The sequence below is a fragment of the Nannobrachium achirus genome (assembly GCF_963921795.1).
Source record: "Nannobrachium achirus genome assembly, chromosome: 10".
Taxonomy (NCBI): Eukaryota; Metazoa; Chordata; class Actinopteri; order Myctophiformes; family Myctophidae; genus Nannobrachium; species Nannobrachium achirus.
This window is the reverse complement of record NC_137819.1, coordinates 2,617,201-2,637,719: the sequence shown is the minus strand read 5'-3', so window position 1 is coordinate 2,637,719 and position 20,519 is coordinate 2,617,201. Positions and strand designations below refer to the sequence as shown.

Sequence of the window (20,519 nt, the reverse complement as noted above, 5' to 3'; positions counted from 1 at the left end):
AACCTCTCGCCGCAAACCGGACAACCGAAGGGTTTCCCCCACCGTGCGTGCCGAGTCCCTCTGTAGAGAGTTGAGTTATTAGTCAGGACAAAACAACGGGACTATCATGACTTGGCTTAAAGTCTGCTCGGCTGTGATCGTGCAGATAATGATCCGGTGAGATTTCCTAAAAAAAAAAGAAAAGAAAAAGACTTTCTTGATCATTTCGCGTTTTTTTTTTTACATCATCCTCATCATCCTCATCATCACCATCAGTCAACAGACCATGCTAGGGAGCCCGTCGAACAACGGCGGCGTCAGGATGCTCGTGCCGCCGACTCCGAGCGACGAGCGGCGGGTGGAGTTCGTGGCGCTGACCGCCGTGCACACGGAGAAGAGCCAGAGCGAGCCGTCCACGCCGGAGCGCGGCGCCGTCCCCGGGCACCGCACGGGGCTGCTGGGCACCCCGCTGCCCCTGTCCGGGGGTCCGCCGGGACCCCGGGGCGCCGGGGCCAGCACCTCAGCCTCCACCAAGCGCTACAGAAAGCTGCAGAACTGGCTCTACAACGTGCTGGAGCGACCGCGAGGATGGGCGTTCATCTACCACGCGTTCATGTGAGTTCAACTTTAAGATGTTTTAATGTCTTCATCTAACATGCGTTCATGTACTTTTTTTGTGTGCTCTATAGGCTATGTTTGATTGAACTGGTCACTTTATTAGAAGTTTGTTTGGTTGATTGAATAATTTATTAGAAGGTAAAAGTAGGCTAAATCACTGGTAAGGTCAACTTACATATGTATCTCATAGGACAGTAAGCCTATACAGTACAGTACACTGATATAAGGTCAACTATAAAGGATAAAGACCACAAGAAAACTGTTATAGGCTTGTTTGCATTGGGGTCTCTTTGTAGCCATACTCAATTCATGTAACATTTTATCATCAAAATCAAGTTACTATAAAGTGTTTTCCACCGTAGTTTTGTTTAGATCACAACTTGTCAAGTCTTTTGCAACTTAAAGTTTACTTTAAGCCTTCTATAGACTTATAAACTGTAACAGTAAACCCGAGTTGGCCCTGCACTTGGACCCCTTTTCCCTCACGCACACATCTCTGTAGATCTGCTAATTGTGTCTAATACTGTCCCCCCATTGTGTCTAATGTCCCCCCAGGATGTGGATGGGGGTTCAAGAGAGACCCTAGGAGTAGTATAGGGCTACTCGTTGAAAGCATTTAATCTTATCAGGCATGGCAATAATAATAATAATAATAATAATATTTATTGTCCCCAAAGGGGTCTTCACAAGTCTGTTCAACACAAACAACACAAAACCATATAACACAAAACATCACAGACAGATCATCAGGTCCCCACTATTCACAGAAAACCATTTTAGCGACGGGGGCGCTTGCTCAGCAGATTGTTTAGTGCAGCGATGGCTGAGGGGACAAAACTCCCGTTAAACCGTACCTTTTGCCACTTCAAGGTACAGAGGATGATCACTGATCATTGATCAGTGTCATATATTATTGAGAGTGCTAAGCGTGTGATGGCCTTATCGTTCATAACAGCAGGTGTGGGTATGTGGGAAGTCTGATGATCTTGGGAGCAATATGGGTAATGTTGTAAAGTTTGTTTCTGTTAGGCATGGACAGTATAGTGAAGAAACCAGCTGAGCAATACAACAGAATAGGTTGAATAATGCTTTTGTATAGTAATAATAACAGAATATGAGGGCAAGGGATGGGACGATATGAACATTTCATATCACGATTATTGTGACAAAATAAATTATAATCAAAATATCCCCAAATATCCTGGGGCGGAACATTGGCCAAAAAATAGCCGACGCGTTGTGAGCTTGTAGATCGGCTATTTTTTGGCAAAGAGATTTGGCAGAGTGAAAGAAAAAAGACAGTATCAAGTGCATACTGTATATTATACGTACCTCTTTTAGAGGGTTTAAGTGGTACCAGATATGCAGCTCGGCAAATAAAAGGTGAATTGATCCCAGTGCATGACGGAGGACGATATCACGATGAATTAAATTTCCACGATACGATTATCGTGAGTGTTTTATCACAATAAACGATAATATCGCTTATCGTCCCATCCCTTGGGGCAACAGACAGTGATCAGGCATTGTTTGATCCTTACACATATACAGTAGGCAAGGCATAACTGTACTGTATACATATACTGTATACCTGCGCTCATTTGATGAATCTTCCAATTAACGGAGCGGAGTTGCTTATCCGGCACTTAAAGCTGTGCGTGTGCCATACATCATGCCAGCGTGGGGTCTCCTGCCTCAATTTCCCCATCTGATTAAAGCCCACAATGAGATTTTTCAAATCCAATTTCTGCTAAATCGTAGGGGGTAATTGGCATTTTCATTAGACGCACGCAGTCCCCCGGTCTCCCCACATGGGAAGTATACAGAGATTAGATAGGCCGACATGCTGCTGATCCCCGTTCGTTTGTTCGGGGTTTTTTCTTTTGCGTTATTAGTTAAAAACACTTTCCTCTATATCATCATGTTTGTGAGCTTTTTGCTGACTGTCACTTAGTCGTCCAATGCTGTGGGCCAGGTGCGCAGAAGCAGGACTGTTTGCTTTCCGCTGGGGACTTAGACTTGAGCAGTGGCGTCAGTTCAGAAAAGGCTAAGGTATGGCAACATGACTGGTGAGACACAGTCATGTTGCCATACCTTAGCAACAGGCATGATACATTTATTTTAAGAAGTACATTTTATTTTTTCCCCCGTTTCTATGGTTTCTTGGGCTGGATATGGCAGCCTGGAACGGTTGTTCAAGTGCAGCTAAACTTGGCATGTTAGTAAACATGACACAATTAACAATAATGAATTACACCTGTGCAGCTGACCTGCGGAACCTGGGAATATACCATTTTGTCAAGATGGGGAGAATACAAGTGTGGAGAATATAATTATAATACCTTGTTAAAGTGACCATTTTGTTAAATGTTGCATTTGTAGTTATTTTACTGTAATTTAACAACATAATAACCAGCACAGATAGACAAAGAGACATTTATGGATATATATTTTTAAGTAATTTTTATTTTCCCCCCTGCTGCATACCCCTGCCATACCCAATTGACGCCCCTGGACTTGAGACTTGCGTGCAAACTGTGCATAATGGAATCCCTTGAGGAAAAAACACTGCTTCGGCAGTATTGTCATTGTAGGGTTGTACAGTACTATACAGTGTATATATATATATATATATATATATATATATATATATATATATATATATATATATATATATATATATATATATATATAAATGCATGCGTAAAAACTAAAAAAAAAAAAACCTCTCCTGACTCCACAAGGCCCCCAAATGACTCCACACAACGTCCCTAAATTGACATCTTTGCATAGCTGGTAACTTTTTCGACACAATAATGCAAAAAAAAATAATCTGATGATGACTAACATCAGTAGCAGTATAGCTATCAGGGACGTGCAGAGAGTTTTAGAGAGGCAGGGGCTGACATTTCTGAAAGTTTCTTTTGGTGAAAATATCGAAAATAGCCGACCTCACAGTGAGCTTGGAGGTCGGCTATTTTCGGTACTTGATACCACACCGAACTAAGCTTTATCAAGTCAATACTGGAGACGTGGCGTACGGCACGGATTTCTACACAGAGAGCCAAGGGCAATTATTTCAACATAAGATGCTGCACTCAAGTTCAGGAGAGTTTGGACATGGCAATTCTCTTGAACGCTGCCTTCAGGTATGGCATGGAAAGAGGGGCATTTGCATTTCTTTCACCATAGTAAAAACTGCATTCATGTTCTGGAGAGGGCACTTTTTTACAGACAAATAAAAGGGCAGGGGCTCAAGCCACCTTTCATGTCTATGTCTGATGATGACTAACAGCAGTAGCAGTATAGCTACCCTATGTACAGTGAACTCTTATTATTTCCTATTTGTGTCTCCATAGTGCAGTGAAATATGTAAATCTTTCATCCTAAGATATAGATTGTGTGCCACAGCCACAGGGAAAACTTGAGAGAATAGTATAGTTTCCATTTCGACTGATTGGAAATAACTTCATACTTGACATGTGACCACCGATTTCGTAAGAGACTCGTCACCAATTACAAGATATTTAAAAGTTGTTTGGGGCCATGATGATAACCTCTTCTTCCCACTACTAGACTAAGGATTTATATTGTCTGTGTTATTGTTTACAACCACAATTATTCACGTGTGGCAAGATCGCGGTTCCACTAGTTTTACTAGTAGGCTAGTGTAGGCTTAGAAGCCTTTTCAGAAGTTTATTTAATGTTTTCCATTTAATGATTTCCTTTATCCTCATCTAATCTTGGCGCTAATGCACACAACTGTTTTCGCCAGGTTTTAAGGCCTATTATAGGCTTTTCAGAAGTTAATTTAATGTTTTCCATTTAATGATTTCCTTTATTGTCATCTTTTGCTAATGCACGCAACTGTTTTCGCCAGGTTTTAAGGTCTTATTTGAGTTGTTTCTCTTAAGCTCGCGACCCTCCTTGCCCATCGGCCCTCACCGTTGCGCTCAGGGTCACCGGGAAAACTGCGGTTGCGTCCTATAGTGTGTGTGTGTGTGTGTGTGTGTGTGTGTGTGTGTGTGTGTGTGTGTGTGTGTGTGTGTGTGTGTGTGTGTGTGTGTGTGTGAGTTCACTCTATGTAGCTGAGCTCAAGGAGATCTAACTTTGTTGGCAATGGCACCGCGGTAGGAGGAGGAACCTTATCCAAATGCCTTTCAACCAGTCTCGAGTGTAATTTGTCATGGCTTTGATCTGCCTCACATGCACGTACCCTTTAATGTACACACTGCCTATGGTCTCTGTATGCAGTTGCCTTAACGCTGGCCATAAACACTGGAAAAGTATGAGTTCATTGTTAGCAGACGCACCAGCTGGGGATTCATCAACCCCACCGCTGCACAAAGTAGAATACGCGCACACAAAAAGTCTTAGCTTGACTTAAAGGACAACTCTAGTTTTTTACAACAAGGGTTCATATTTTAGATTGTAATGAAAGAATATAAAAGATGAGTGTTAAAATTATTTCATTTACTTCTTTCTATTGTTTTAGAGATTCTTATTTCAGTGGCTGGGGGCATGCGTACAAGTGGCTGAATATGTCATTTTACACAGAATAAGCCCATTCCCACGATACAACGCAACCTTTCATGGTTGGATGTGACATATGGGGGCTAGAAGTGTTACTGTATATAGCAATAAAGAAACTGCTGGCTTACTGTGTCTTAAAAGACATATTTAGCCACTTGTACGCATGCTCCCATGCGTACGCATGCCCCACATTTTAGCATGGTAAACGCGATAAAACAATAGAACGAAGCAAATGAAAACATTTTAACACTCACTTTTCCTTTTCTCTAATTACAATCTAAAATATGAACCCTTGTTGTAAAAAAAACAAAGTTGTCCTTTAACCCATTTAGACCTAAGTCCGATTTAAAAATTAGCTTACACCTTTGGCTTTCATAGAAAACAATCTGAAAAAAACTATCTGAAAAAATGTGTTTCCGGCCTGAGGGGGTGATTTCTTTCCTTCTTCTACCAGGTGTTAAAGGTGATACACCATGCATTTAAAAAGTATTTATGTCATATTGTTGATGTCCCAAAAACGTTTTTCAAAAGGTTTGAGGCTAAATTACCACACCTGAATAGAGAGCCTCTCTCATTTTTGAATGGCTCTCAGGGCATTTTCAGCTGCAGTACCCCCCCCCCCCCAAAAAAAAAAAAAAAAATCTTTTAACCTCTGCCTTCCCAAAACCAGAGAAAGACACAACGGTCAGAAATGGGACTTTGTGAGGATAGAAGGTGCTATTGGGACCCCAAAAAAAGGTTTTAAAATAGGAAAAGTGAAATTTCATGGTGTATCACCTTTAACCCATTTAGGCCTACGTCTGATTTGAAAATTACCCACTGTTTTTCTGGAAAACGTATTACTCAGCCTCTGTAGCAGTTAGAAATACAATTCCAAAACTATTTGATAGCTTACACCTTTGGCTTTCATAGCAAAAAAATCTGAAAAACTTTAAATAAAAGAAATGCCATTTTCATTGTCAGGCTACCATTTCTATCCAATCAGGAGGAAGAACTTACACAGGATACAAGTGGCATTGGAGGTGATGACACAAAGAAATAGGTACTCCTTCCTGATTGGCTGAAATTTGCAACCCACCAGAAAATGCATTTTCTGTTCATTAAAGAGCTGGAGAGATGGAGAGACACCTCTTACTGAACAAACCCTCTTCATAGCATTGATCGCTATCAGGATAATAGAGCCTGAACCTTAACAAGTACGTTTTTGCCTGAAAATATCACGCTCTCTGCCTTTAACCTTGTTTTAACTAATTTACTGTCTTTTAAACATCGACTGAAGTGGTTAACTGCCGCGTCGTCCTCACCCTTTAACGTGGGGACGTGCGTGCACAGATGGTGCGCGATGTCACGGATCATGTACCAGGCGTGTGTAGAACCGATCACAGCTTTAAAATAAAAAATCAGACTGAAAAAAGACCTCTCCATCGCTGAGCTCCGTCTGCAACTGTTTACACGGAAGCTAACGGTAGCTGCGCCATGGTCCCGGATACGGAAGTCATATCCGGCGCATACCGGTAATGTGACCGGAAGCACTTCCGGTCGGGCGATTAGACACCGATCTCCGATAAAACAGAGATTTTATAGCGATTAAAGCACATTAAAGTCTCGGGACTATCAGGACCGGCAGAGAGGTACATAGGGATTTTAACGGGACTATCGGGGGAGGCAGTAAATGAGTTAACAGTGTGAATGCGTTTTTATCATCTTTGCCATCAATACCTCTTTGATTACGCAAGGAAACTATCTCAGGGCAAATCCTTGATTCTCAATTCAATTCAATTTCAGATCATAGTGTCAGATCATAACAAGACACTTTCCTTGTTGCTTTCCTTCAGAATTATTCTTATAATGTATTGCTTTGTTGTTGCCACGGAGGACTGAAACCTGAATGAAAGCCGTATAGTTCACTCATTATTGCATTTGAAACTGGTCATTTTCATCAAAGCTGATGTCCAGTGAGCCTGCGACTGTCCGGTGCACCGAAAATAGCCGATCACCAAGCTCGCAGGCCGGCTATTTTCAGTGGGGAGCGACCCTGTCGCAGCATAAAATACAGCATATCATAGCGTCGTCGTCGGGTGGAAACCTCGTATCTCCAAGTTTCAAATGTGTACGTTCTTTCGCAGAGTAAAGCCCTGCTTCATCGTACAAGGCCGTCGCACAAAACTAGTGAGAACAGCCGATCTGCAAGCACACAACGGCGTTGTGTGCTTATAGATCGGCTGTTTTCACTAGTTTAAATCATTTTTAAAATGAAACATGCAAAACGAACGGTTTTGGACATACAAGGTTTTCACCCGACAACGACGATTAGGCATTACACGAGCGCTGCTGGTTTCATTGTCATTATAAGGACAGCTACATTATCCAGTTTGTCTCTCTCTCTCTCTCTCTCTCTCTCTCTCTCTCTCTCTCTCTCTCTCTCTCTTTCAAAGGAAACACAGTCAGGGCGATTCTCCAGAAGTGCCACACTGTGTATTCTGCCCGGCTGTGTGTGTGTGTGTGTGTGTGTGTGTGTGTGTGTGTGTGTGTGTGTGTGTGTGTGTGTGTGTGTGTCAGCCAGAGGACAGCAGGGATGAGGACGTCGGGGCCGGTCATCAGGGCCCCGTGCAGGGGCGTCACAAGGGGGGGAAAAGTGGGACTGAGTTACTAGGGCCGAAGGTGGAGGGGCCTTAATTATTTTATACTTTAGCTATTCAAAAATAGCAGATACACAAGCTCACAGCGCGGCACCGAGTGACGCGCTGCGAGCCTGTAGATCTGCTATTTTTTAAAAGTCGTGAAAACGTGTGCAAATCTTTGAATATGTGTATTTTTGAAGCGAAAATGTGTAACTCAAATTTTGCTCCTGTGGGGGTCCCTGGAACTCAATATTTTGAGACGGGGGTCCGTGGCCAAATGCATATCATTTTGGGGGGTCCTTCACATCGAAAGGTTTGAGCACCACTGACATAGAAACGTGGGTTTTTCAAAAAACCTTAGAAGGATTTGAAATATTCAAAGACTTGCACAGATTTTCACAATTTTTCAAGAATAGCAGATCTACAAGCTCGCGAGCTTGTAGATCTGCTATTTTTCAACAGTTAAAGCACCCAGGGCCCAGCATTTGGTGCGACACCCCTGGCCCCGTGCCTCTCTAGCCGAGCTGTTTAGAGCAGTCCCTCTGCCAGACAGTGGCGTCAGTTCAGCAAAAGCTAGGGTACGGCAAAGATGGGAGTCCTCATGGGAAATAGGCATTACATTTTGCATAACACGGTTCTATTGTGAAAATAGCAGATCTACATGCTCACAACGCCTCGCGCCTCGCGCTGCAACGCCTCGCGCTGCGAGGCGTTGTGAGCATGTAGATCGGCTATTTTCACAATGTCTAAAAAAACAAACAAAAAAAAACGACTTTTGTCAGTTTTTTACACAGGTTTCTACGGTTTCTTGGGCTGGATATGGCAGCCTGGAACGGTTTTTCAAGTGCAGCTAAACTTAGCATGTTAGTAAACGTGCCACAATTAACAATAATGCATTGCACCTGTGCAGCTGACCTGCGGAACCTAGTAATATGCCATTTTGTCAAGCTGGGGAGAATACAAGTGTGGAGAATATAATTATAATAGCTACCTTGTTAAAGTGACCATTATGTTAAATTTTGCATTTGTAGTTATTTTACTGTAATTTAACAACATAATAACCAGCGCAGATAGACAAAGAGACATTCGTGGATTTATATTTAAAAGTAACTTTTATTTTTCCCCCTGGACCCAGGGTATGGCAGCTGCACACCCCTGCCATACCCAATTGACGCCCCTGGCTGCCGGTGTGCTCATGTGTTTAGGAGAGCGAGAGGGAAACCCCGCTGCAGAGTGTCAGCGCTCCTGTGATCTGCATGTCTTTATCACCCACACGACACGCACACATCACATCTTTCCTCTACATTCAGCCTTAAGTTTCGCTGCGAGGCAGGCAGGCAGGCAGGGGCGTCACACCAAATTCTGGGCCCTGGGTACAAGGATTCACTGCGGGCCCCCTCATGAATGTTAACTATTGAAAAATAGCAGATATACAAGCTCACAGCGCGGCACCGAGTGCCGCGCTGCGAGCTTGTAGATCTGCTATTTTTTGAAAAATCGTGAAAATGTGTGCCAAGAAACCTATGTTTTCACGTCTGTGATGCTCAAACTTTTTCATGTGAAGGACCCCCCCATCTCAAAATATTTAGTTCCAGGGACCCTAGCAGATAGCAGATCTACAAGCTTGCAGCGCGGCACTCGGTGCCGCGCTGTGAGCTTGTATATCTGCTATTTTTCAATAGATAAAGTTATTATAGGGCCCCTCCACCTTGGGCCCCAGTAACTCAGTCCCACTTTCCTACCCCTTGTGACGCCCCAGCAGGCAGGCAGGCGAGCGACCTTGCAAAGCAGGCTCTTATCATCTCACTTCTTCCGTTCCTTTTTAGTTTTAGTTTTCTTTTTGCATCTCCGTTGCGTTTTCTTCTCCCCCCCGTATGCTTTCCTCTCTTTGCAAGGCCAATGAAAGCTCTCACAGTTGAGAGTTGTTCCGATACTGATACCGATACCGGTATGCCTAAAATGGCTGGTATCTGTATCGGTGAGCATATGTCAGTCTATGCCATTCCCCATGCCACATGAATTATCATATTGTCACTGTCTGGCCAAAACCTCTTAACTCCATTTTTTAAAGGTTTTAGATTTTTTGGCATAAATCAGGGCTATTGAACACCCTTTACAGCTGAGTGTTTAGGCCAGTCAACCTAAGCTAAAAAAAGGTCATGACCCAAAAGAAATTGCAATAGTAATCATTCAATGTTTTTTATAATCCTTAGGGTCATCCAAAGCACAGGTTAAAACTTTTCCAAAATATTCTTAGTGGATCAAGGTAAATTCAGGGGGTTCAAGTTTGGGTCCCTTCACTTACTATACAGGAAAAAAGACCCCCCAAAAAATCTTCTTTAAGTAGCATGTGAGGGGTCTAACTAGGGAGTTTTCATGATTCTGAATCCATTGCAAGCATTTGTTTTGCAAGAAAAACATTCCTCAGGCCAAAAACGGACCCACAACACTATGGTGTTAGTGATGGTTTAGTGAGTAATCACTTTTCACACTTTTGTGGGGTCCATTTTTAGCCTGAGGAATGTTTTTCGTGCAAAACAAATGCTTGCAATGGATTCAGAATCATGAAAAAACCCTAGTTAGACCCCTCACATGCTACTTAAAGATTCATTTTTTTTAGGTATGTTTTTCCTGTATAGTAAGTGAAGGGACCCAAACTTGAACCCCCAGAATTTACCTTGATCCACTAAGAATATTTTGGAAACATTTTAACATGATTTGGTTCCCTCCGTTGTTTCCCCAATCCCTATTAAAATGCTCTAGTAGCCTAGTGTAGTCTTGCCAGTCGCTAAAAGTTGGACTAAAAGATGCATGTACCAGACAAATTTTTCAAAAGCAAAACTACTCCGCATCAAGGAGTTCATTAGGTAGGCCCTAAAAGTGTGTCCTTGAGCGCAGGGGAATATTTTGGGTTAAAACTGAATCCGGTTTGATCTTTCCGGCAAATCGTAGTCCTTTGAGTACTACAACGTGACGTTTTGTGGTTTCCGCTCCAGACCGGTTACAAACCCGAAAAGTGAAGTGATCCCAGACTAGGATGACCCTGACCCTAACCCTAACCCTAACCCACAAACCTTGAACCATTACTATTGCAATTTATTTTGGGTCAAACCTCCGACTGACTGGACTATGTTGGTTAAAATAATATTGAACCAATGGAAAGTAGTAAAAAGTGCTTGGGACAAAACCTCCTAACTCCATACTTTCTGCCAAACCAGCTAACTCCACCCGATTGGCCCTCTCTTTTTTTCATAAATATGTGCTATTGAACACCCTTTACATCTGTGTGTTGGTTAAAATAATATTGAACCAATGAAAAGTAGTAAAAAGCCCTTCGGTCAAAACCTCCTAAATCCACTTGAGCTCATTTTCCCAAAAATGAACATTTTGGTGTTAGGAGGTTTCGGCCCGACAGCAGAGATATTATATGTCATTGACAGTAATCAATTATTTTGTATTTTGAATGATTCAATTGATTACTGTGTAAAGTCCCTGGACTTTTTAATTACCCACTGTTATCGAAATGGGTAGGGTAGAGTGGGGGAAAAGGCCCCCCTGGGGTAATAAGCCCCCCAGCTGTATTTGACTACAGAACTACAAGGTGGCAAAAATTTTGATTTCAGCACATTCCTGGCATCCTTAGCTCTTCATGGATACCAAATTTCATTGTCTCACCTTAATCCAGGTCATAACTTTCTCAATCAAACACATTTAAGATAAACTGATCTAATTCTTTGTCACTGTGAAAATGTTCCAAACTCGGTGTAAATAAGTTGAACCTCTTCACTTATTTTTTGTATATCATTAGGAAGGCCTTATGATAAATTATCAACTTAAAAAAATAAAAAAATAAAAAAGGTTTAAGATTTAAGATGACACTCTTTGCAATGACAGCGTTGGGGTAATAGGCCCCCCCCTCGTGTGGGGTAAGAAGCCCCCGGAGGCTTTTTGCCCCATGGAGAGAATAACTGCTTATTTTTGGCAGAATCGTTCAGTTAATGATACAAACGTGAAAATTGGCATTAGCAGTTTCCATGGGTCACTTTGAAATGGACACTTTCAAGATGACAGACATTTTTCAAGATGGCTGACACCTAATTGGAGCAGTTATGTGATATAAAGGGTTATTTTACCCAGGGGGCAAACCCAGCCTTTTTTTGGGAAACCTGCATTTGCCCTGACATAAAAAGTTGTCCACCAGAAATATTATCTATGACCCAGTAGGATCACAACCTATATGGACAACCCGGTCAATTTGTACAACAAAGTCCAATATGGCCGCCTCAATATTAGCCCCTATTAGTTTTAATGGGGGGTGAATAGGGCAAAATTTTAAACTGAGGGATATTTCCACGAAACTTCACAGGTTGATCAATGGTATACATATGAACATTTTTTGTATTGCAAGTTATGGCCGCCATAATGTAAGGACCCAGAAAATAGGTTTTGCCTCTAACTTCTGAACCAGATGAGCTAGAAACGCAAACTTGGTGTCTATTTCATGGTGTCTGACCATGGGAGACTCAATGGAATAGCTCATTTTATTATTGGGTGTGTCTGGACCTTTATTGTGCATATTTGCAAGATGGTGGATTCCCAAAATAGAGCTTTAACATAATTTCTACCATGATTGTTGACTGCTTTTGCAAATACAAGCAATATGAATCCATTTGCTAAGATTTATGGCACAGAAGGGACTTATACCTGTATTATTCTTGAGTTTGCATGTTGTCAAAATGGCTGTAAACGAGATATTATATTTCCTGTCCGATTCTACTGTATGTAGTTGTAGCAATGACTTCAGATAAAATCAGAGACCAAAACAATGTATCTTAGAACATTTTTTTTTATTAAAAAAAAAGATAAAAAAAAGAGAGAGATTATCTCAATAAAATGAATGCAACTGCCTTTTTGGGTCTTTCACACATAGACATGCACATGCTTTCCAACAACTTCAGCTTCAGGGAAATTATAATGAACACATGATTAAAACAGGCTGCATTATAATGCAAATAATTGCTAGTCACTATCACTGTCATGTGTACCTATCCTGCTGCATCTTGTCTCCAGTCCTTGGCAACGACACCCCAAGTAGCATGCAATTCCCTTCTTCGCACATGAACAGTTTTTCTGGCAGCCTTTGATACAGCTACATGATATTGCCTTGTCCATTGATATAGGCCAGGCTGGCTCTGTAGATGGACAGGGGACTGCCTTCCCATGGCGGCAGCATGATATAGGCATCTATATCATGCTGCCACCCACCTCCTAGACTTTCCAGAGCTGTGGGTGAGAACAGAGCAGCATGCATATCTTCCTATCCATCACATGGTCTCAGCCCTTGGACTCGCACAGTGTCGTGCCCTGCCCTTTATTCACAGCCTGAGTGGCAGAGATACCACCAGCTATCCCTTTTTCACTGGAAAGAAGGCATGGTTCAAGACCAGCATGGGTCTAGATCTCCCTGCACTTCAGGAGTTTGGTGAAAATTCCTCTTATTCCCTCTCAGAGGATGTCAAGAATCAGGCTAGAGACCGCACAATAGCTGTATATGCATCAAAAGCTGACCATTCGGAGGACTTTGACCTGGCAAAGCTGAGAGTGTACAAGTTCCTAAATAACCGATCAACCCTGTTGAAGCTGCTGCCACCTACAGAAAATGCCTTTGGCCTGCACCTGAAAAGAGCTGCTCTTGCAGCAATAATAGATAAAACTGCACACATCGCGAAGCCAGACATCCCTTGCTTCACTGAATATGGATGGTCTCTCAGTGATGGGAAGGCAGTCCCCTGTACATCTACAGAGCCAGCCTGGCCTATATCAATGGACAAGGCAATATCATGTAGCTGTATCAAAGGCTGCCAGAAAAACTGTTCATGTGCCATCCATCCATCCATCTTCAACCGCTTATCCGGAATCGGGTCGCGGGGGTAACAGTTCCAACTGAGACTTCCAGATTTCCTTATCCTGCGCAACTTCCTCCACTCCCTCTGGGAGTATACCGAGGCGTTCCCAGTCCAGTCTGGATATATAATCCTTCCATCTGGTCTTAGGTCTGCCACGGGGTCTCCTCCCAGTGGGACGTGCATCGAGGACCTTCCTAGGAAGGCGCTCGGGGGGCATCCGTACTAGATGCCCGAACCACCTAAGCTGACTCCTTTCCAAGTGAAGGAGCAGCGGTTCTACTCTAAGTCTCTCTCGGGTGATTGAACTTCATGTGCGAAGAAGGGAATTGCATGCTACTTGGGGTGTCGTTGCCAAGGACTGGAGACAAGATGCAGCAGGATAGGTACACATGACAGTGATAGTGACTAGCAATTATTTGCATTATAATGCAGCCTGTTTTAATCATGTGTTCATTATAATTTCCCTGAAGCTGAAGTTGTTGGAAAGCATGTGCATGTCTATGTATGAAAGACCCAAAAAGGCAGTTGCATTCATTTCATTGAGATAATCTCTCTCTTTTTTTTAAATAAAAAAATAATTTCTAAGATACATTGTTTTGGTCTCTGATTTTATCTGAAGTCTTTGCTACAACTACATACAGTAGAATTGGACAGTAAATATAATATCTCGTTTACAGCCATTTTGACAACATGCAAACTCAAGAATAATACAGGTATAAGTCCCTTCTGTGCCATAAATCTTAGCAAATGGATTCATATTGCTTGTATTTGCAAAAGCAGTCAACAATAATGGTAGAAATTATGTTAAAGCTCTATTTTGGGAGTCCACCATCTTGCAAATATGCACAATAAAGGTCCAGACACACCCAATAATAAAATGAGCTATTCCATTGAGTCTCCCATGGTCAGACACCATGAAATAGACACCAAGTTTGCGTTTCTAGCTCATCTGGTTCAGAAGTTAGAGGCAAAACCTATTTTCTGGGTCCTTACATTATGGCGGCCATATTGTGGCGGCCATATTGGATTTCATGGAAACTTGCAATACAAAAAAATGTTCATATGTATACCATTGATCAACCTGTGAAGTTTCGTGGAAATATCCCTCAGTTTAACATTTTGCCCTATTCACCCCCCATTAAAACTAATAGGGGCTAATATTGAGGCGGCCATATTGGACTGTTGTACAAATTGACCGGGTTGTCCATATAGGTGATGATCCTACTGGGTCATAGATAATATTTCTGGTGGACAACTTTTTATGTCAGGGCAAATGCAGCACACCTTCCTTTGCCCCCTGGGTATAGCCTCGGAAACCCAGACTTACTTGGCAATTAGCCACACACAGTTACTTGAAATTTCAATATGGCAGCCATTTTTCAAGATGGCCACCACCTTAGTGGAGCACCAAATAAACCATTATATCACTTAACTGCTCCACAAGGTGTCGGCCATCTTGAAAAATGTCCGCCATCTTGAAATTTCAAGTAGCTGTGGGTGGCTAATTGTCAAGTGACCCACAGAGACTGCTCATGCCAATTTTCATACTTATATCACCAAATAAACTATTATATCACATAACTGCTCCACTAAGGTGTCAGCCATCTTGAAAAATGGCCACCATCTTGAAAATTCAAATTCCTCTGACAATTATCTTGTCAAGTGACCCATGGAAAATGCTCATGGCAATTTTCATGATTGTAGCACTTATTCTGCTCCAGGACATAGAAGGGGGCCTATTACCCCATAGAGGGGGGCCTATTACCCCAGTAGTGGGGCAATAGGCCCTTTTTACATGTTTTTCTTTTTGTACTATAAAATCAAATGTATCTAATTTTTCAACATGATGCCCATATAGGTGTATTGGGTAAAGCATTGTTAACATGTACATACTGAATTAATATCAAAATGTATTTTAATTGGTCATAAAATAGACATTTTCCTTAGGGGGGGCCTTTTACCCCACCTTACTCTATTCGTTATAGAAACGATACGCAAGTTATGAGTATCTGAATCAGTATCGGGAAGGAAAAAAAAGAAAAAACGTTTCGCTACATCTCTACTCACTAGGGCTGTCACGATTATGACATTTTACATGACGATTAATTGTCACTCAAATAATTGTGATTAACGATTTAATTGTGTTTTTGTCGTTGACAATTATATTTCTGTTTCGCTTTTAGGCTTTGAAGTTGCACATGGCAGATATGACACATAACCTAAATGTACAAAGAAATTACTGACATGTTTGTCAACCTTATACTTAAAAAAGAACATTGATAGTGGAAATAGCCGATCTACAAGCTCACAACGCGTCGCGATGCAACGCGTTGTGAGCTTGTAGATCGGCTATTTCCACTATTTTTGACTTTTGTTTTTAAATATATGTACATCTTTCAACATGGAAACGATTATGACGATTATGAAAAATAATCGCGATCATGTCAAATGATTGCTTGATTAGACGATTATGTAATCATTGTGACAGCCCAGCTACTCACGGTAACGTCTTGTACCTCCATCTGCAACCTGCGTGTTGTTTCTCATTAACCCATTTAGGCCTGTGATTATTGAATGCTTTAACCAGTGAAAAACAGCAGATATACAAGCTCACAGCGCGGTGCCGCGCTGCAAGCTTGTAGATCTGCTATTTTTGAAAAAGGCGTAAAAATGTGTGCAAATCTTTGAACATATGTATTTTCAAAGCGAACGTTTGTAACTAAAAGCCATTAAACAAAACGGGTATTTCTTACATTGATGCTCCTACATATTATCATGCAAGCACCAGTTACAGTTACTTTCCATCCCTCATATACTGTATGCACAGTGCACATCCCATAACCCACACACTGCACATCATTTTGGAGCTCATATCTTTGAACGGGTAAGGGCTAGTTTAAGTGAAAAGGACCTTTTCTTGAACGATGGCTGGCCCGATTGCTGACATAGAAACATAGGTTTTTTCAAAAAAATCGTAGGATTCAAAAGACACTTATAGAATCGGGTCAAAATTCAAATTTTCTCGATTTTTCTAAAATAGCAGATCTACAAGCTCGCAGCGCGGCAGTGAGCTTGTAGATCTGCTATTTTTCAATAGTTAAAGCATAAAATAATGATACACAATAATGTGTACCCGTTCTAAATGGGCTTAAAGAGCGATGTGGCCTTTCTGTGCAGGACTGGCTGGCTGCTGGCATTCTCCCTGACATTATGCCGGGTGTCAGGGAGGATGCCAGAATGCCAGGCCCGCTGTGGTGGTGTTGGTGGTGTTGTTGGTCTGTCAGAGACTCAGAGAGGAGAGAGGAGGCTCAGGCTGCAAGCCCAGGCTGCTCGGAGGTAGAGGTGGGACGTTTGTGAACAAATCTTTCGAGTCTTCTGAGCGGCTCTTTGAAATGAACGATGGGATCCAGTTCGCAGTTCCTTTTTCTTTTTGTTTTGATGAGGGGGAGTAATCAAAGGAAAATGTAATGTTTTTAAAAGTGTTCTTGTAAGGTTTTATAGCCACAAATCATAAATCATGCTCTAATTTACACATGGGGGATATTTTTCACAATAATAACATACATGTTCTAGACATTCTAATGATCACCAAAAAATATATATTACAGGCATTTTACTAAAGTGAGATGTTGTTCAACCAGACTCTAGAATGTCAGCCTCTGTGGGGGGTATTTATATGCAAATATCGTGGCCAATATGGCATTGTAATACTAACCAATAGGATCCAATGGTGATTTTTAGGTGCTAGGGTGAGCAAAAATAAAATCCTTTAAACCTTTCTTTGGATGAAATACAAATGTTGTGATATTACAACAGTGGGTCTTAGAGACACGTAAAAGTATCAATGCTGCTGCCACAAGTAGAAGTTTGGAATTAAAATGTGCTTGAGTAAAAGTACAAAAGTGTTGGTATCAAAATGTACTTAAAGTACCAATAGCAGAAAGTACTCATTATGCAGAATGTACCATTTGTCAAGTTTTCCAATTAACAAAATGTAGAAAATATATCATTTGAAAATAACAGATCTACAAGCTCACAATGTGTCGCGTTGCGATCGGCTGTAGATCGGCTGTTTTCAAATGGCGGAAATGTATATATGGCCGAAATGGATATAGGTTTGAAGTGATTTGTTATTAGAATAAAAATCTACAAAGTAACTAAAATGAGTCTTTTGAGCGGCTCTGTGAAAGCAACGAACGGATCCCAGAGATCCAGCTCACTTCAGAGAGCCATAATAAATCCCATCTCTACTCGGAGGTTGCAGTGGCTCGTGTTTCACATCATGCCATGATCTGATGCCACCGGCCGTGACGGACGGGCCTCTGTGATGTGAGTTGCCTCTCAGTGACAGTCTTCTCTCCTAGAACTGGATGTCAGGGCCAACGGGTTCAAGTGCGTCTTATTTGATCCCATTTAGGCCCAGAATTATTGAAACTTTTAAACTGTTGAAAAATAGCAGATCTACAAGTTCACGAGCTTGTAGATCTGCTATTTTTCAAAAAGTTGTGAAAATGTTTCAATATATTTTTTTTTAAGTGAACATTTGTAACATTTGCTTTTGGGGGGGTCCCTGGTACAAAATATTTCGAGACGGGGGTCAGCGGCCAAATACATATAATTCTAGGGGTCCTTGTCATGAAAGAGTTTGAGAACCTGTGACGTAGAAACGTGTGTTTTTCAACAAACAAAAAACCTTGGAAGGATTTAGAAGACACTTATAGAATCGGCTCAAAATCGGCTCAAAATTCAAATGTTCATGATATTTCAAAAATAGAAGATCTACAAGCTCACAGCGCGGCACTCGGTGCCGCGCTGTGAGCTTGTATATCTGCTATATTTCAATAGTTAAAGCATAAAATAATAATACGCAATAATGCGTACCCGTTCAAAATGGATACACACACACACTGCCTGCCCTGCGCACAAACTGAACAGAACCGAACCGGCCTCACCACCCGGTCCATGGCCCTGGGGGACTGCAGGACAATACAACAACGGTTTAGAGCAGGGGTCTTCAGCGTTTCAGGCCAAGGACCCCTTTAGTTGAGAGAGAGAGATGAGAGAGATTCAACTTTTTTTTTTCATAGATTTCAAAGATACAGTAGCTTCGTAGACTTGTTTGACAGCACTGTCATCGTCTATGTCTGTCGTTCTCAACCCCAGGGGGTCCCCAAATTATTTTGGGGGGTCCCCAGATGATTAACTTAATGTGAAATGTTTTCTCACTCAACAGTAAACAAACACAACATAGGCTTACAGTTTAATTGTATAGAGGGTATCTGCACAAGTGACAATACATTGTTTTAATACCTGTGAAATGACAAATTAAATATTGGTCAACTTGTCAAATATTAAAGGCAGAAATTGTGAAAATAGCAGATCTACATGCTCACAACGCCTCGCAACGCCAGGCGTTGTGAGCATGTAGATCGGCTATTTTCACAATAGAACTGCATTATATTAAATGTATTGCCTCAACTCTTAGTGCTCGTCAGGGTGAGGGGTCCCCATTTAAAATATGATTATTTTGGGGGTCGCGGTCTGAAAAGTTTGAGAACCACTGGTCTATGTTGGAGTCATGTTCATGTGTCTGTCCATCCATCCATCCATCCATCCATCCATCCATACATCCATCTTCAACCACTTATCCGGAATCGGGTCACGGGGGTAACAGTTCCAACTGGGATTTCCAGAGGTCCTTATCCTGAGCAACTTCCTCCACCCTTCCGGGAGTATACCGAGGCGTTCCCAGGCCAGTGTAGAGATATAATCCTTCCATCTGGTCTTTGGTCTGCCACAGGGTCTCCTCCCAGTGGGACGTGCATCGAGGACCTTCCTAGGAAGGCGCTCGGGGGGCATCCGTTCTAGATGCCCGAACCACCTAAGCTGACTCCTTTCCAAGTGTAGGAGCAGCGGTTCTACTCCAAGTCTCTCTCTTGTGACTCAACTTCTCACCCTATCTCTAAATGTACACAGACTGCAAAGAACCGCAAGAAAACGAAGGACTTTTCTTTTTACAGCCGACGCCGACTGTAGTTACTCACTGTATGGCAGTGTTGCCAGGTCTGATCGTTATAAGCGACTTTGGTCCTGTTTTCCTACGACTTTGGTCCTGTTTTCCTATAATGTTGCTAGTTGTGGGTTGCTTTTGTTTGGGCTTGTTTCTGAGGTGTAGTTGCTTATTTGGCCTTGCTTTCAACATTCTTTTAGAAAATAGCTAATGTAATAGAGCTCAATAGGTGAAACTGGTCACTTCTTTTGGGCTTATTTTCATAGACCTGGCCGCTTGTTTCACTCACAGAATCTGGGAACCGCGGAGATCTCCGTGCGGTGTTTTTTTCCTGCTCTGCTCTCACCAAAACAAGACTCTATTACTACGCACTATTACTTTTTTTTTTCTTTTTTTTTTATCCCACGATTTTTGTAACCCATTTTTTTTTCACCCGGTGCCAATTGCCTAAGCTGTAATCCTGGGCTCTGTTCTCCCTCTGCCAACCTGGGGAGGGCCCCGAACTGAGCTCATGCTTCCTTCAGTGCATGAGGAGTGACCAGGCCGCTTCTTATCACCTGACAGGGGGAGCTTCCCCGGTTGGACGTAGCGCGTGGAAGGAACACGTTATTCCAACCAGTTCCATTCATCAGGCGCCCCGGCTGGCCAGGGGGAGGCATTATAGAGACCAGGATTACTGCATGTTTTTGTGAGGGTATCAACCCTAGGAGACACGGGGAGAACATGCAAACTCCACACAGAAAGGCCCTTTTGCCAACCCCACCTAGGGTGTGGGCACTGATGACGCGGAGGAGGGAACACGCCCCCAGCACCCACAGCGTCCCCCGGCGGGAATTGAACCCAGGACCTTCT

At 42.2% G+C, this 20,519-nt stretch overlaps 1 protein-coding gene across 1 annotated transcript in view; it reads left to right on the top strand.

Moving 5' to 3' along the window:
* Positions 1-265: 265 nt before the first annotated feature.
* kcnq4 (potassium voltage-gated channel subfamily Q member 4) overlaps positions 266-20,519 on the top strand; it is a gene marked incomplete at both ends in the record, with an annotated part of 107,480 nt that continues 87,226 nt past the window's right edge. Inside the window, 2 exons of the mRNA XM_080734664.1 lie at positions 266-594; positions 16,942-16,993. Coding sequence (XP_080590790.1) covers positions 266-594; positions 16,942-16,993 — 381 coding nt within the window. The remainder of the gene's footprint in view (positions 595-16,941; positions 16,994-20,519) is intronic.